The sequence below is a fragment of the Anabrus simplex genome, chromosome 2 (genome assembly GCF_040414725.1).
Source record: "Anabrus simplex isolate iqAnaSimp1 chromosome 2, ASM4041472v1, whole genome shotgun sequence".
NCBI classification, from domain to species: domain Eukaryota; kingdom Metazoa; phylum Arthropoda; class Insecta; order Orthoptera; family Tettigoniidae; genus Anabrus; species Anabrus simplex.
Window position 1 is genome coordinate 980,715,197 of NC_090266.1, and position 19,482 is coordinate 980,734,678.

General features: G+C 39.7%; 1 protein-coding gene across 2 annotated transcripts in view; it reads left to right on the forward strand.

The window, feature by feature from the left end:
• The window catches only part of LOC136864598 (sorting nexin-29), a 656,141-nt gene that overhangs the window by 412,529 nt on the left and 224,130 nt on the right, over positions 1–19,482 (forward strand). For both annotated transcript variants that reach the window (XM_067141812.2, XM_067141813.2), the window contains one exon: positions 3,469–3,622. In XM_067141812.2, coding sequence (XP_066997913.2) covers positions 3,469–3,622 — 154 coding nt within the window. The remainder of the gene's footprint in view (positions 1–3,468; positions 3,623–19,482) is intronic.

Consider the following 19,482-nt stretch of genomic DNA (forward strand, 5'->3'; position numbering starts at 1 on the left):
AAGGTACATATTCTTCGTATATGTGGTAGTTTTGCGGATTTATTGAAGGTATTACATGTGATAAATACCATTCTTGATCCGTATTGATGATACTTGAATGGAATAATATCAATAAGTTAATTTATTGAATTTATCACCTAATCAATACAAAATGTCATACTTTAGTTGGTTTACTTTGGCATATTAATTAAAATGGTACATGTTTCGCCTTGAATTCAGGCATCATCAGCCAATATCTTAACTTAAAAATAGAAACAGGCATCTGATTATATGTACATGAAATAAAATTTAAAAACCTTGGAGACTAAAATTACAATTAACATATAGTAAAAGAATTGAAGTTAAGTTGGTTATAAAGATATTACAATGAGTCAGTAAAATTACAATTGGTGAAAGTAATGGTGATATGACATTAGAAGGTTTCTATTATAATTAAAAAGAAAGAACAAAGCAACAGTTTGTCATAAACGAGTGATAGGATTGCTAAAAATTATGTTGGCCGACCAGCGGTTACAACGAAAATTACAATGATGGTCGTATTTAATAAAAGTGTAGCTTAAAATAATAGTGAAATACGGTCATGTGACCGTCAATACATTGTTGACTAGAGATAAATCGAAAGTCAATGGCATATGGTGATATAGTTCAGTTTAAGAAGAATACGAAGTTGAATAACGATGTTTAAATAGGGCCTTTATGGACCATCTCAATTTGTTGCAAATACTGCAATGTTCTTAAGAATGTGTGGATGATTGACATTCGAGTCGATACAGAAGTGTTACAGTTGAATCTGTAAAAGGAAACCAAAAAAAAGTGGTGTTAATTGAGTGAAAAATCGTAATTGAATGTTAAAGTGAAGATTGTGTACACTTACCATTAGACTAAGAGAGGGTAGTTTGTTACGTTATTACGTTGTTAACTGAACGTTATTGTCGACTGTCTGCTTCTTACTGCGAGTGTTGTAACAGTATGTTTGAGTTGGAGGTGGAACTGTTTGCGAAGGTGTGGCTATGGGCTTGTTTGTAGTGCTTGGAGGGGAGTTGTTATTGGCGGAAGAGAGAAGGGGAAGTGTGCTGCTGCGCGTGTTGTAACGGTGAGATGCCGTTGGACGGAGCGAAAATACAGTGGGTGTGGCTAAGGGTCTATTGGTAGCATTTGAATTAGAGGTAATGGCGGTGAGGGGAAGGGAGGGGATTGTGTTAGTTGTAGAGGAGGTAGGGGGGCTTATTGATATGAGGTTGAAAACTTTTAGGAATATATTGGTGAGGGGAATTGAATCTTGTAATAGACGTAAAGTCTGTTCGTACAAGGGGCTATTTTTATCAATGATATCGTTTAAGTTCTTATCTTTGTTGAAATGTTGGTCTAGGGAAATGAATAAATTTTCATACTCAGTCATAAGTTTACTTTTGTTGACTCTTTTAAGGATAAGAAGGTCTTGTTCTATAGTGATAAATTTGTGTCCTGTGTCCCTCATGTGGTTGGCCATTGCTGAAAATTTGTTATGTCTTTGTGCATTATAATGTTCCGGCGTATCTAGTGGAGAAGCTGCGGCCAGTTTGGCCAACAAACCCGTTAAACCAAAATACGCTAAATTCACATTCAATAACTATGGTATTTATCCGATATCCAATTCACTAATGAAGCACGATGTAAAAATAGCCTATACAACAAAAAACACTAATCGTAATCTATTCTTTAATCATAACTCTATTAACATCACAGACAATAGTTACTCTGGATCAGGAATATACAGACTAAAATGCTCCACATGTAATTTTTCCTATGTTGGCCAAACTGACCACAGCTTCTCCACTAGATACGCCGAACATTATAATGCACAAAGACATAACAAATTTTCAGCAATGCCAACCACATGAGGGACACAGGACACAAATTTACCACTATAGAACAAGACCTTCATATCCTTAAGAGTCAACAAAAGTAAACTTCTGACTGAGTATGAAAATTTATTCATTTTCCTAGACCAATATTTCAACAAAGATAAGAACTTAAACGATATCATTTATAAAAAAAAGCCCCTTGTACGAACAGACTTTATGTCTATTATGAGATTCAATTCCCCTCACCAATATATTCCTAAAAGTTTTCAACCTCAAATCAATAAGCCCCCCTACCTCCTCTACAACTAACACAATCCCCTCCCTTCCCCTCACCGCCATTACCTCTAATTCAAATGCTACCAATAGACCCTTAGCCACACCCACTGTATTTTCGCTCCGTCCAACGGCATCTCACCGTTACAACACGCGCAGCAGCACACTTCCCCCCTCTCTCTTCTGCCAATAACAACTCCCCTCCAAGCACTACAAACAAGCCCATAGCCACACCTTCGCAAACAGTTCCACCTCCAACTCAAACATACTGTTACAACACTCGCAGTAAGAAGCAGACAGTCGACAATAACGTTCAGTTAATAACGTAATAACGTAACAAACTACCCTCTCTTAGTCTAATGGTAAGTGTACACAATCTTCACTTTAACATTCAATTACGATTTTTCACTCAATTAACACCACGTTTTTTTGTTTCCTTTTACAGATTCAACTGTAACACTTCTGTATCGACTCGAATGTCAATCATCCACACATTCTTAGGAACATTGCAGTATTTGCAACAAATTGAGATGATCCATAAAGGCCCTATTTAAACATCGTTATTCAACTTCGTATTCTTCTTAAACTGAACTATATCACCATATGCCATTGACTTTCGATTTATCTCTAGTCAACAATGTATTGACGGTCACATGACCGTATTTCACTATTATTTTAAGCTACACTTTTATTAAATACGACCATCATTGTCATTTTCGTTGTAACCGCTGGTCGGCCAACATAATTTTTAGCAATCCTATCACTCGCTTATGACAAACTGTTGCTTTGTTCTTTCTTTTTAATTATAATAGAAACCTTCTAATGTCATATCACCATTACTTTCACCAATTGTAATTTTACTGACTCATTGTAATATCTTTATAACCAACTTAACTTCAATTCTTTTACTATATGTTAATTGTAATTTTAGTCTCCAAGGTTTTTAAATTTTATTTCATGTACATATAATCAGATGCCTGTTTCTATTTTTAAGTTAAGATATTGGCTGATGATGCCTGAATTCAAGGCAAAACATGTACCATTTTAATTAATATGCCAAAGTAAACCAACTAAAGTATGACATTTTGTATTGATTAGGTGATAAATTCAATAAATTAACTTATTGATATTACTCCATTCATTGAAGGTACTCGCAACAAATTAATAATGGCGCTCACAATTCCTGCTGCTTTTTATCCTGTAACTGCACATCTCAGTATATTAGCACAATTTAGGGAGATTGTTCTAAAGGCGGCGGGATGCATGAAACTAAATTGCAAGGTGCTGGTGAATTACCCAGTATATATATTTACAGATTTCCTAATATTGTTTTCTTTCTTACCTCTTTCAGAAATACTTGTATATCCAGTTCTATACACATGAGGCAGCATACTCAGACTCTGACACCAGTTAACAACGTTAGTGTTGGAGAACTTATCCCAGTGTCGTTGACTGATGAAGCCTACTCAGAAGAGGATTCCCTCTCTGTCCCAAGTTATTCTGAGGTTAGCGTGTTAGCTTCAATAATTCATAGTAGTTCCAATACACTTTTCTCTCTTTGTGTGAAATATATCTTTGTGCAAAATATTCATAAGGCATTTATTAGTAAATATTTACATTGGAAAGTTGATCCATCGTTTTCAGTGGGGTTGCAATAAATTGATGCAATAGGTGTGGAAAAATGGTGGATGTGATTTATTTTTTTATTATTATTGCATAGAGCCTGGGACCCTGTTTGTGATTTATACAATTCAGTTTCAGCAGGCGATAACAATTATTATTGTTACAAAGTACTACAGCAATTATTGTAACTGTCTACAGCGATAATCAATTTTATCTTTTAAACTAAGTACCTAGACATATTAGCAACTATTAATACAGAATAATGACCACACCTACTTCTTCAGATGGGATTGAATGAGCAGTAGTTGGATTGGGCTTTGATACTGGGTGGTACACTATTGTAAAAGGAGATTGACTGATATAGTGCACCAGATATACCATATCTGATTGACGTCATGCTTGTAATATGGACAAATGAGCTAGATCCTGTACAATAGTGATGTTTGCTTATTTCGATGTAAAGTAGTAACTGAGTGCATTAGGTTGTTGATTATTCGGTAGACAAGGGTGGCAGCATGATGTTGAGCCTTGTATTTAAGGGGAAGAATGTGTGAAGTTATGTACACATCATATTGAGATATTAGAGGATGAAGACCATTTAGTGCTCTGACAGTTCTGTTTTGAAGTATTTTCATTTGTCTAAATGATGATATTTTGCAGAATGACCAAACTAACTGTAAATACTCAAAGGGTATCGATTGTCACATAATATACTCTTCTCTTTAACTTATATGGAAGATAGTGATGTATCTTCCTAAATCACAAAGAAAAGGTGACACTTTTTATACTCTGTATATGTTGACCCATGTTAATTTTGAGTCAGATGGTTGAGGCACTGGCCTTCTGACCCCAACTTGGCAAGTTCGATCCTGGCTCAGTCCGGTGGTATTTGAAGGTGCTCACGTACGTCACCCTTGTGTCGGTAGATTTACTGGCATGTAAAGGAACTCCTACGGGACAAAATTCTGGCACCTCTGCATTTCCGAAAACTGTAAAAGTAGTTAGTGGGACGTTAAGCAAATAACATTATTTATTATTATTATTAATTTTGATTCGGTTATTATACCAAGGGTGAAGGTTGGAGTATGTGAAGTACGTATAAGACTGTGGATGGCACAGGAGGAGGGATCAACGGGGAAGACCTGAGAGATCAATCCAGATGAGCCTGGGCAGACACACTACAGTCTTTCAAGCTGAAGTGATAGCTATCACAACATGTCTTGAAGAAAATCTGAAAATGAACTATAGGAATAAGAACATTTTCATTTTTACGGGCAGCCAAGCGGCGATTAAGGCACTAGAGGCAGTCTGGATAATATCTATTATTATCTGGTATTGCCCCTCACTTCTCCTGAAGCTCTCAAAGTACAACATTGTCAAAATAATATGGGTACCAGGGCATGCAGGTATAGAAGAAAATGAAAAGGGAGTTAAAGTGGCCAGGAAAAGGGCAGAAAAACATTTTGTAGGCCCAGAACCTGTATGCGGGATTTTCTATGGACAAGTCCGATACTACAAAGGAAAATGAGTACAAAAGAAACAAATGGTAAACTGAAAAATTACTCCAGGATGCAGGCTTGCAAAGGAACTCACAAAAGGACCAAACAAGAAGCATACTTAAGACCTGTTGAAACTCAGCAGAGAAATAAGATGGGTTGTAGGACTGTTGACAGGTCACTGCCATCTGAAAAAACACTTACATAGAATTGGAGTAATAAGAGACAACATATGTAGGAAATGCAATGAAGCAGAGGAATCAGCTGAACACATATTTTCAAATGTGAGGCGCTGGATATAATCAGACTCTCCACTCTAGGACTACCAGGTGAAGAGAGAGAAAAAATCCAAGAAGACCCAATAAGAACAACCTGCAGCTTTGTGAAGGGAGCAGGTATATCTAGGCGGGAATGAAGGAAAAGCATGGTAGCAAAAGATCTTAGAGGTTGATGCTAATTAGGAACTAATATTTAGCGGCCCCAAGAAGAAGAAGAAGAAGAAGAAGAGTCCCAATTCTTGGATTTTGTTAGGAGTATGTAGTTAGTTTTAGCAATATTTATGGTCAGTATGTTATAAATAAACCATTTTTGCAGAGTTTCAATGTCCTCTTGCACGAGTTGAGGAAGACTAGAAGCAGAATTACTTTTATAGAAAAGGTTAGCGTCATCAGCGAATGAGCTAATGACACCTTTCAGTGGACAAAGACTGATATCATTTATGTAAATCAAGAAAAGGAGTGGATGTAGGACTGAGCCTTGGGGCACATCAGTATTAATATTACTGTTTGAAATGTTAATTTGACCTAAAGTTACATACTAACTTTGGTCAGAAAGATAACTTGAAGAATAAGAGTGCTATTCCTCGAATACCATATTTCTCAAGTTCACCAGTATTGTATGGTCAACTGTATCCAATGCTTTTTATAAGATCAATGAATGGACCTCCTGAAACATAACGTTCATGAAGCGCTTCTTGCAGTTCAACAACAGTATGGAAAACTGTTGTCAGATTTCCCATGTTTTTTCTAAACCCATATTGTTGGGAATAAAGACAATTGTTTTTTTTTTCAAAGTCGTTTAACAGTCAGGGTTTTACGACCATGTCAAGAATTTTTAATATGGCTGAAAGAATTGAAATTGGTCTTTTAATTACCAGGATATTCTGGATTACCAGTTTTGTATATTAGAATTATGTTTGCAGATTTTAATTTGTTTGGTATAACTTGTAACCGTACATAAATGCGATTCCTGATTTTAGGTTAGGAAATTTCAGAAAATAATGTGTAATATAAAATAGTGAATATCATGTGAGCTTGTTAAATTAAGATGTAAGCACATAGTACGAGGGCTGGAACTTAAGTAGTGGCAACACTGCTGTGGAGACGCTATGCAACGGAATCTAATATTGTCACTGATAGCACACGTTGGCTACATAACCTATCTTACCTCAGAGCAAACGGACTCGCCCTTCCCACATCACCTGCATGCGCACAAGCGAGAGAAACACAATCACGTGTGACCTAGCAGTCTAACGTAATGTTGTCACTATGTTTTCCAAACAGGAACAATGGAGTTGGATCAAGATTGAATGTGCCAGAGGTCGTACAGCACGACAGTGTCATAGAGGTCTTCAAGAGGCTTGCGGGAAATCTGCATTGCCTTACAGAACAGTGGCATGTTGGGTAAAAGCCTCAATGATGGCCGGCAAACTGTGGCAGACATTCATCAGGCAGGTCGTACTACGAGTGAAGAAGTAGTGCATGGTCTTGCTGCGTTACTGGACAGTGATCGAACCCAGACGATTTGTGAGCATTCGCTTCAGATCTGTTGCAGAGATTCGACTGGCAGTAGACCGCTCCATTCGCACCATCAACAGAACAGGCTCTGCCGAAGGTATCTTGATTTATCAGTTTCATTTTCCATATTGACAGTTATCGTATGTTATAGACAAGAAAGTTTCCACCTTTTCAAAACAAATTTTTGTGGATGAACCCTAGAGATTGCTAACTCTTGTATCGGCTGGTTGATAACCAATGCGAAAGCTCCAATTTTGAATGAGGTTGCATTGACTGAGAGATGCTTGAAGATATTTCAGTTAGAGCGTTGCTACCATTGGACTTTTGGCTGTGCTACAAATATTTGTATTGAAAAGGTGGAAACTTTCTTGTCCATAACATACGATCTGCCAAAGGTATACTACGACTTCCACGTCACTGGCAACGGGTTATATTCAACGCTGGTGACTACGTTGAAGGACAGTAAAGGTTGCTAACATGTAACTCTTTTGTATCTGTTGTAAATAAATAGTTGCCACTATTTAAGTTCCAACCTTCATATTATGAGAAGGATTTGTAGTTGGGGAATATTGAACATGTATATCCTTATATTTGTATAACTTTTAATTTGGGTAAGAGTCTGGAAGATTGTGGAGCATGGGAAACAATGACTATATCGGTAAAGATGGTTGAATTCAGTTGAAAATGTTGCAACAAGTGGCTTGGAAACCCGGGGTACAGTCGGGAAGTATATGCTAAAGATTGTTATTCATCCATGTGGATGAACCCTAGAGACTGCTAACTCTCGTATCGGCTGTTTGGTAACCAATGCGAAAGCTCCAATTTGGAATGAGGTTGCATTGACTGAGAGATGCTTGAAGATATTTCAGTTAGAACGTTGCTACCATTGGACTTTTGGCTGTGCTACAGCCACGTGGAGCAAGCCTATATATACATGTGTGCCCAGGCGATGAGTTCATTATTCACAACAGGGTCCTTGTGCGTGTTCATTACAAGTGTATTACGAGGTTATGACAAGTCATTCCGGTGTGCATTCTGTGGAAGATGATATATAGTGTTCAGTCATACTCTGGTTTATTCAACTCTGAGAAAATACACAGTGTGTGTTTGGTGGTTTATATGTGTAATCTGAAGCTAATATGGTGTTGTGCACAGAACTGATTTTTCTCATACAGTTATAACCCGTGGTAAATTGATTCTACGGTGATGATGCTATTTTGTTCATGTAAATGAAGTTAAGGGTGAGCATTTGTCTTATCCGCTCAAAATCATCAATCTGAAGCGTGGTCTTCAGAACTAGGTACATTTGTGGTTTGTAGATTGTAGATGTTGTTTTTGGCAGTTTATTTTTGTAAGCGGCAAAACGAGTTGGTCTCATCAATGATGATTATTATTGGTGTTTTGTTTAATTTTGTTTCGGGAGTAAATTATTATAGTGGAACTTATGGTAAATCCTCTATGGTGGAGTAAGGAAAAATCTGGCATGCTACCCAAATTTATTTTCAGAGTTAAATAGTTTCAGGTTAGGTAATGAAGCAAGTTTTTAGCCTCGTCAGCCTGATGACCATTGCCTTGGGAGGAGTAGTTCATTCATGCTGTACAGAGTCAATCATTCTTGTAAATCTTTTGCAGGTGGTGCCCAATTTTGTAATTTATGTTTTGTTCTAGTTACAAATTATCCATTTCGTGTTTCATTTTCGCCAAGATGTTACAAACTCTTGAGCTAAAGCACAGATTTAAAAAATCTGACAGATGTGGAGCCAAATTCAGATAACATCTCATTAACAAAGTAGTTAACATACCATCATCTGCTGTACTAACATTAGTTCTCACAAGGGAACTATCAATACGGTCATACCAAAACAGACTGTGAAATTATGCTTAGAGAATGAAGGGACCATAAGAAAGCAATGTAGAAGAATTTAGCACCATTTCGAGCTGTAAGGTTCTAAAATTGATGCGGAAATATCTAATAACATTGCACACGTTAGCATACAGCCGGACGTGGACAGCCCTGGCGACCAGCTGAGGTGAGCGTGTTACCTTGTACTTTCTTTGCTAGGCAGTTCCTTTCAGAGAGCAGGCATGAATCTGGCAAATATTTTAGAGTTTGCATTACGTTATTTGCATGAAAAGTGTTTCTCTTTTTCCTGTTCTTCAGAAGAATGGGAGATGGTCGACATGTGATCAAACTAATTGAAAATCATCCCATGGGTGCTAGCATTGTCTGGGAGTCGTGTCTGGAGTGGAATAGTGATAATGGAAGCAGTGACACCTCATCTGCATCATCTGAAAAATAGCCAGGTACGAGAGGTGTAACGGATCGGAGTATGAGCCCCGAGTCTGATTCCTGTCAATCCAGTAACCTGACATCGCTGTCACCTGACAAGTCTGCTTTACAGAAGCAAGAAGGTTGATCAAGATCTGCGACTGTGGGCCTTAGACATTTCAAGAGAGATTTCATTGAGACAACATAATTTCAGCACACCTGCTGGTTGATTGAGTTGCTTCAAGAAAAAGTACCGAATCAAAAGTAGAAAAATCACAAAAATGTTATCCCATGCGTATCTGAAACAAGAAGAGGAAAATGATAAATTTTTAGATTATACCCTTTCTTCAATATACAATACAGATCAGAGTGGTTTCGTGCACGAACTGAAAGCGAAAAGTACTCTACCCTTTGTTAGTGAAAAACAGAAGCATTCACTCATTCGTGGCAGATACAGATTCCCTATCACTTTTTTTACGTAGCTTTTCCTTAAACATTTCCAAAGAACTTGGTAAATTTCTCAAATATTTCCTTGATAAATTATTCCAATGCCTTACTCCTTGTCCTATAAATGAATATTTTCCCCAATTTGTCCTCTTGAATTCCAACATTATCTTAATATTATGATCTATCCTACCTTTAAAAGCTCCGCTGCTTACAGTGATAAATGCTGCCGTGAAGACATTCTTCTGGGCAACACTGTAGAAATTCTCCAGATTCCTCCCAGCACTACAGGGAAAATACAACCCTTGGATAAGGTTTTCACTGTTTAACAGACATTGTGCTGGCTTGTGAAGACTTCCGGTTTGGTGTTTTAGACAAACAGTATATTCATTCATTTTCAATTTTTCCCATGGTTCAAGGACATAGTTAAAAATTCATAGTTCGTAACCAATTACACAATGGAGAAACTGCCCAAGTTTGAAGTGCCTGCAAAATATTGTCTTCAAACAAGTGAGGAAAACTGTGAAGAACAGTGAGGCCTTAAAGTGCACATTCGTTGTGCATGTTGCTGAAAATATTTTTATCATGTAATTAACACATCTCATTCATGTTTCACATTCATCCCCGAACATTAAAATGACCTTGGCGTTCGGTAACTTGCCAGTTCATTCTATTCCTCTCCAGCACAACTGCAACTTCTTTCCACTGTGCACTGCGCCTGCCAGCAAGATGCAAGGGTTGTTCAGTAGCTGTATTATCACAGATTTTGAATAAAGATTTTGACACCATACAGTTCGAAATGGCAGCTAATTTTTAATAGCTGTTTTATGGTTTCCTCATCCTCTCAACAAAATTTCATTGTTGGTTTTGATATGATCGTATTGATAGTTCCCTTGTCAGTTGTTGAAAAACTTTTATGACTTCATTAGAACTTGTACACTGAGTGGCCAAAAGTCACGGGAAGGGGTGTTCCATTAGAAAATGTGCCATGTATGACCCTTGAGCATTGTGGGTAGCTGCGGCGTAGCTGAGCAGTCTTGTCACAGACACCAGTGTTTAGAAGCTGGCAATAGTTGCAGGTCAACATGGGATGATCATTGGCACATGGTGCATGGGTCATAGCATTGCGGAGATTACATGTGAATTTGTGTTTCCGAGGTCAACAGTGTCGGGTGGATTTTAAGTATCACAGAGAGAATGTTACCACCCCTGTAAACTGCGGCACGGGAAGCCCACATGTGTTTTAACGAACGGACATCACGTCGCCTCTGCAGAACCATACTGGGTGCTCGGCAGGCTACTGTAAGTCAGATCACCACCCAGTTGAATTTTGGGAATCAGGAACCCATTTCTATCAGGACTGTTAGGAGGCAACTGCACCGCATAGGCTTCACCAACCGACGACCAATTCGTATCCCTTTGCTGACACCTTGATGCAAAGCTCAACGACGTGCATGGGCCCATGAACATCGGCAATGGACCATGGAACAGTGGCGGCATGTGGTATGGTCCAATGAATGCTGATTCCAGTTGTATCAAGATGATAGGTGCGTGAGAGTGTGGCGTATGCCCCATAAAGCTATGGATGCTGCATGTCAACAAGGTTGTGTCCAGGCGGGAGGTGGCTCAGTTCTGGTCTTGGCGGCGTTCTCATGGTCCAATTAGGCCCCATTGTCTGGCTGCTGGGAGCGCTGAGAGGTACACGTTATGTGGACATTCATTCAGACCATCTGCATCCCTTTCTGGCCCTAGAGTACCCTGATGGAGATGCCATGTCTCAGCAGGACAATGCGCCATGTCACCGCTCTGTGGTGGCACGCAGGTGGTTGGAGGAACACTCCAGTGAAGTTACGACCATGGATTCTCACTCCAGATCCCCCGATCATAATCCAATATAGCATTTTTAGGAGGTTGTCGATGCTGGTGTACCCTCCATGAACCCCGCACCAACTACACAAGACCAATTGTCGGTAGCAGTGAAAGGTGTGTGGGTCCAGATCCCTCCAGAACAATTCCAACACCTTTTAGAGTCTATGTTTTGCTGTATTGCTGCCGTTTTGAGGGTTCGTGGAGGAGCAACTCATTATTAACATCACATTCAATGTCTTTCCATGACTTTTGGCCACCCAGTGTATTGGTGGTAATTCCGTCCAATGCTGAGCCAGGAGTAGGATGAGCTTCTTCAACTGACTTAACACCTACACCTGTGACGTTTGCATTGAAATTATTATTATTATTATTATTATTATTATTATTATTATTATTATTATTATTATTATTACAACTTCCCCCATGCGGAGGCTGCCAGAAGGACAAAGTATGTCGACTACACAGTATTTTGTCTTCTAAGTTTTTGATATGCTCTATTGGTGGAAAAGAATCTAATTCCCTCCATGGGAACTTAGAACTTCCATTTGGAATTGCTAGGCGGGCATTAATTCCATTGTGGAGTTTTATCTCCTGCATGCAGTTATCAGACTGTGCTTCATAAATAAGCTTCTGATAAGTTCACCTGCATACACCCCAGCGTCAGTGGGTAGGGTCTGACACATCCCACTCTGAAGAGTCTAGTGTCAGACCTAAGACGAAACGCTGGTTAATAGAGCAAACGCTGGAAAAGCCATCCATCTAATTTTTGATCTGATTTCTAAGTTACTGTTAACTTTGCTAGTGTGCCAGGTAGAAAAATCACCACAAGCCTCAGGAATAAATTTGCAATACGGTTCTTCAGATGTTATATAGATGATGATATAGATGTTGATTCCCATAGGGAATCTGAAATATTTGTTCCGAATGAGTAAATTTATAATACCAATATAAATGGTCCGTTATTGGACATAATAAATTTTCCAGCTAACTCATTCTTGTTGCCAGCGTTTCGCCCCCATGTGCTAGGCTGGGCTCATCAGTTGGTACCTAGCACACCTACCAAGACGCTGGATAGTGCATACCACGGAGGCCACTGCGTAGGCTAATTGTAGCTACCGGCAGTGCCAATGCACTATGAGAGACTTTGTCTCATTATCAAAAATTGATGCCTGCTTGGCCATCAGATGATATAGATGTTGATTCCCATAGGGAATCTGAAATATTTGTTCCGAATGAGTAAATTTATAATACCAATATAAATGGTCCGTTATGGACATTATAAATTTTCCAGCTAACTCATTCTTGTTGCCAGCGTTTCGCCCCCATGTGCTAAGCTGGGCTCATCAGTTGGTACCTAGCACACCTACCAATACGCTGGCCAGTGCATACCGTGGAGGCCACTGCGTAGGCTAATTGTAGCTACCGGCAGTGCCAATGCACTATGAGAGACTTTGTCTCATTATCAAAAATTGATGCCTGCTTGGCCATCAGATGATATAGATGTTGATTCCCATAGGGAATGTGAAATATTTGTTCCGAATGAGTAAATTTATAATACCAATATAAATGGTCCGTTATTGGACATTATAAATTTTCCAACTAACTCATTCTTGTTGCCAGCGTTTCGCCCCCATGTGCTAGGCTGGGCTCATCAGTTGGTACCTAGCACACCTACCAAGACGCTGGATAGTGCATACCACGGAGGCCACTGCGTAGGCTAATTGTAGCTACCGGCAGTGCCAATGCACTATGAGAGACTTTGTCTCATTATCAAAAATTGATGCCTGCTTGGCCATCAGATGATATAGATGGTGATTCCCATAGGGAATGTGAAATATTTGTTCCGAATGAGTAAATTTATAATACCAATATAAATGGTCCGTTATTGGACATTATAAATTTTCCGGCTAACTCATTCTTGTTGCCAGCGTTTCGCTCCCATGTGCTAGGCTGGGATCGGGGATTTTAACCTTAATTGGTTAATTCCAATGGCCCGAGGGCTGGGTGTTTGTGCTGTCCCCAACATCCCTGCAACTCACACACCACACATAACACTATCCTCCACTACAATAACACGCAGTTACCTACAAATGGCAGATGCCGCCCACCCTCATCGGAGGGTCTGCCTTACAAGGGCTGCACTCGGCTAGAAATAGCCACACGAAAAAAAAAAAACAGAAATTATAACCACAGCTCATAACTGATTCAATATAATCTGATATTACTGCATTACTTTCTAGTAGGTCTATATTGAAAACACCTAGTACAATAATTCTTTTGTGCCCAGTAGTGGCAAGTATAGTCCGCGCACCTTTTAGCGATATTTCTTTGTACAGGGTGAGGAGTAAGGAGGGATCTCTCCTGGTTCTGGTAATACTGCCAACTGCATGGAAATTGAATCGATAATATGATCGATCGATATGTATTTTCTAAACCTTTTTTATTTTCAGCCAACAACTGTGTCATTCACATTTATATAACATTTCTCAATGCGAATCTTGTTCCTAGCATGAATTCTATCGTTTGGCTTTGCTGTGTAAACAACAACAGTACTAGTAGGTAAAGTGTATGCCAGATGTCGCACAGCGATGCATAAGCAATTCGTAGATTGTGTTTCAAAAGTTGCCAATACGAATCTTGAAGATGCCCGAGGTCGACGATTCAGCACTAGGGTGTCATGTATCGCTAAATGGTGTGCGTACTATATACTTTCAAGGGAGGGTACGAAACAAGGTGTATGATTGGTTGATGGATTATATACAGCAGTAACATGGTAATTTCCTCTTGTCGAATCTATTTCAAGACGTAAGATACTGTGTTAATCTTCTATTTTACTTACAATTTTGCCCATCTGTGAAATATGCAAATACACTGCCTGACAAAAAGAAAGTTAAGCACCCAGAAAGAGTCATTGAAAGAGAATGAAACTACGTACGTATGCTGAAAGACCATATGCCTTTATTGAACTGATTACGACATAGGATGAAGGAGACAAGACCTTTGACAGTTACAGGTGGAATGTTTGCGCCAGATCAGTAGAGTGTCGTACACCCCCCACCTCTGGCTGCAATGCATGCCCTTAACTTGTTCAGAATGGTGTCAAACAGCCTTTGTATCCTTTCCTGAGACAAGTTCATCCATAGTTGTTGCAGTTGTCCATCCAGATCCCGCAGATTGTTACTGGGACGCAGTCCCCCTCCAATGTCATTCCACACATGTTCAATGATGGAGAGGTCCGGGGATCTTGCTCGCGATGGGAGGACCTCAGTATGCTCTAGGCAGTCCATAGACAAATGTACTATGTGTGAACGTGCATTATCTTGTTGGAACACTGTCGTACGGTGCTGTGCCATAAGGGGTAGGACGTGCAGACGCAGAATGTCTGTGACGTTTCGCTGTGCAGTCCAAGTCTGCTGAAGCACTATTAGAGGTGACATGAATACATATCCTATGGTTCCCCACACCATGATGCATACCTGCCAACTTTCCCGATTTAGGCAGGAGACTCCCAATTTTCGACAGCTTTTCCTGCCTCCCGATTATATTATTACTTCTCCTGATTTTAGCTTATTTTTTGGTGAACTTCAAACATTTGTTTTTGTAACCGCTAGTACAGTGGTTACACAAAACAAGGCACTAAACACAGTTAAAGGGGGGAAGGTAAGAGCAACTACACAATATCAGAAACCACTACACACTCGGAGAAACAGCTGAAATTACGCAGATCTCCGCCGACCAAAACATCCGTAAATATCAGTAGGGCCAACTGGTGGACAATAAGCCAGGAAAGTGGAAGCAGGCAGGATCTACCGAGGGCATGGACATGGCTTAGATTGCAGATTCCGAAGTAAATCAACCATGATCCTTAAATTTAAAAATATTATTTACAAAAGGATTTTTTAAATGCATTCTGAACAAAATCCGCCAACTTGCAACTTACAAACTATTTGCTCTGTGGTACACATAACTTAGAGGTTCTTTGGTAATACTTTGATAATACAAGTTCAAAATTTCAAACCAACTATACATCTAGTTACAAATCCAGTTATACAATGCAGTTTACAGTGAAACTCTAGTGTACATCAAGAGGCACTAAACTACCAGAGGCAAACCGCAAGGTAAATATATTAAACTACAATCTGCATATTTAGTGAAACAAGAAAAGGGAATGCCTCGAAAACAAACAGGCAAGCCCTGCTGAAAAGCTAAGGCGTCATAAATAATTAATTTGGCGAATCTAGGTTAGGCTAGGGCAGACTCCTATACGAAGTAGCAACCGAACATTACGGAAATTTTAGCCGGAACGGAATTCAAGAGTGCTTATGCGAAGCTGGCCCATCCCGGTAGCGAGGCGTCGCACACGACGTAAAACTTCAGATGATATGGATGTTGATTCCCATAGGGAATCTGAAATATTTGTCCCGAATGAGTAAATTTATAACACCAATATAAATGGTCCGTTATTGGACATTATAAATTTTCCAGCTAACTCATTCTTGGTTGCCAGCATTTCGCCCTCTCGTGCTAGGGTGGGCTCGTCAGTTGGTACCTAGCACACCTACCAATACGCTGGCTAGTGCACACCGTGGAGGCCACTGCGTAGGCTACTTGGAGCCACCGGCAGTGCCAATGCACTAAGAGACTTTGTCTCATTACCAAAAATTGATGCCTGCTTGGCCATCAGATGATATGGATGTTGATTCCCATAGGGACAAATATTTCAGATTCCCTATGGGAATCAACATCTGTATCATCTGATTATAATCTCTCATATGAGGGGGTATCGTAAAGTTTTAATTATCACCTTTAAAACAAATTAAAGGAAGTTTGTTTTGATTTGTAACTGTTAACTCTTCTTTACATAGATACCGTCCAGATTTACACATTTTTCCCAGCGTGTCTTGACCCTCCGAATACAGTTATTGTAGAATTCTGCAATTTGTGCCTTAAACCACTCCCAATTACATCAGTTCAAATGTTAAGAATCCTCCTATTCAATACTTCGTAATATGTTACATCTATAAAGTTGATATATCTACATTATCCATTAAACCACTCTTCAACTTCAAGAATTATGTCATCTGCATTGTCAAATCGGTGACCCCGTAACACATTATTTACTTCTGGGAATAAGAAAAAGTCACTTGGTGCGAGATCGGGAGAATAAAGCGGATCCTGCAAGACTAAAAAGAAAAACATGGTGCAATAGCCGTGAAGAGCTTCGGCCTACCAAGTGGCCGGTGCGCACCCCAAATGCCTGCAGATTATGAGGTGTTACGTGGTCGGCATGACAAATCCTCTCTGCCATTATTCTTGGCTTTCTAGACCGGAACATCAAAGTCACATGCCGTTCTTTTGTCAATTACAACTTGAAAGGAGTGAGGTGGTATGTTCTCAGCTAGGAGATGAAAGTCTCTGAAGACCATAGCGCAGCGTTTCTGAATCAGCATTTGACAACTTGTCCAGAAGGTTGCTGTAGTTTGCAGCAGTTATGGTTTTACCCTTTTCGAGGTAATCTGTGAGGGTGACTCCACGACAATCTAAAAAGCTGAGAGCATGACCTTACCTGCAGAGTTTTGCATGTTTTGCCATTTTAGGGGGAGGGGAATCGACGTGTTTCCACTCCTTGCTCATAGTTTTAATCTCTGGATCATATTGATAGATCCAACATTCGTCCATGGTGATCAGATGTTCAAAAAAGTCCTTTTCATCCTGTTCTAACAGCATCAACAGCTGTCGTAAAAGGTCATGCCGTTTTTCTTTCTGAAAAGTGGTTGGCAAATGTGGAACCCACTGTGCTGACATCTTAGGCATGTGTAGTTCGTCATGAATAATTTTCCACACACTACCTTAGCTGAGACAAGTTTCATTCATGATCGTTTAGATGGTTGATAGTCTGTCTTCCAGGATTAAACACTCCACTTACTGCACTGTGGCCGCATTGTCCGTCAATGATGGTCTTCTAGGTCTTGGCTCATCTGTGAGGGACATGTGACAAGTTTGGAAATTCCTTTTCCACCTCACAATAGTGTCATAATATGGGCAAATTTTCCATAAACTGCCATCGTCTCATCATGAATTTCCCGGGCACTATTACGCTTCAAATGCAGGAACTTTATCATGCTGCGGGCCTCAATCTTCTCCATGTTACACTTAAGTCACTTCTGGCGCTAACTGTAAAAAGAAAGAAAGGACACACTGAGATGATTTTCTAAGCAACCATGCACTCAAGGACAAAATTTCTTCAGTACACCATAACTTCTAGTTGATAATTAGAACTTTACGATACCCTTTGTATATTCTTTCATAGTGGAGAATTTCTAGTATTTCTTCTTATACATGCCATTCCCAGTCTCCCAGGCGTTAGTGATCAACATGGACAGTGTTCTTCTATCTTCAGCAACATGGTACAGTTGTTCAATGATTCTTACGCCAGTCCAGTCCTGAATGTTCTTGAGACATGACTTTTATTTCTGCTTACACCTCACTGCCCTTCAATTTTGCCTTTTGAAATGAGGTGCAGTACTGCATATCTTTCATCACATAACACATGCCCCAGCTAAACAATTTTTCTGCATTTGATGGTCGTCAACAGCTCTCATTTAGAGTTTGTATCTGTTCATTAGAGACATGCTCTCTCCAGGAGATTTTAGGATTCATCTATGAAACCACATTTCCAGAGCGTCCAGCCTTTTTATGGTGGTTGTTTTCTGTGTCCAAGCTCAACTCCATAAAGAAAAACATTGACCATACATAAAAAATTTAACCATGTGCTGTCTCAGTTTCAAATTTAAGGTGTTATCACACAGTAAAGCCTTTATTTTCTTGAATGCAATCTTCCCATTTCTATATGGGTCTGAATTATGAGATCTGGGTTTAAATCATCTGATATCCAACAACCAAGGTATTTGAATTTGCTCATTTTTTGTATTCGTTGACCTTTAGCTTTATCTCTTCTTCGACTGAAAACCATTAGTTTTCTTTGTGTTGATTGTGTGACCCATTTCTTCCCCAACTGTATTAGTTGTATGCCTTTGCTGGCAGGACCTAGTGTTTACAGTGCACGATGTCTTCTGGTATAACTAGAGCAATTTTGTTACTTTCATAGATCTGTCTCAGTCTTATCCTTGGCTTTGACAACATGAAAGTGACCAAGGTATGAGCGATGCTAGTAATGCCAATCCTTATGCAGCCGGTCCCTGCTATGAATGGTGTGAAAATGTTACTCATAGGGTCGGTTGGTGTATGCATTTCAGTGGGCTTGGCAGACTGATATGTAATAGCAACTCTGGCTCGGTGAGGAAAGCAACGGGAAACTACATTGTAAAACTACATCACTCCTCATTTCCCTAGTATGCCTCTTCAGTGATGCCTAGACCATCTATGACAGCTATCGAGCTCGATAGCTGCAGTCGCTTAAGTGCGTCCAGTATCCAGTATTAGGGAGATAGTAGGTTCGAACCCCACTGTCGGCAGCCCTGAAAATGGTTTTCCGTGGTTTCCCATTTTCACATCAGGCAAATGCTGGGGCTGTACCTTAGTTAAGGCCACGGCCGCTTCCTTCCCACTCCTAGCCCTTTCCTATCCCATCGTCGCCATAAGACCTATCTGTGTCGGTGCGACGTAAAGCAACTAGCAAAAAAAAAAAAAACTTAATGACAGCTGATGGCAGAGCTGTTGAGGATTCCACCAGCAGCATTGCTGATGGACTGAACATACATACAAAATTAGTTGTAGGCTTTCAATCCTAAAAGTCTCCTGGAGAGCGCATGTCTCTAATGAACAGATACAGCAGAGAAGTACTGTGACATCTGAACATGTGCATTGGTTTCTCCATTTACATTGTTTCCCAATTCCTTATCTGCTAC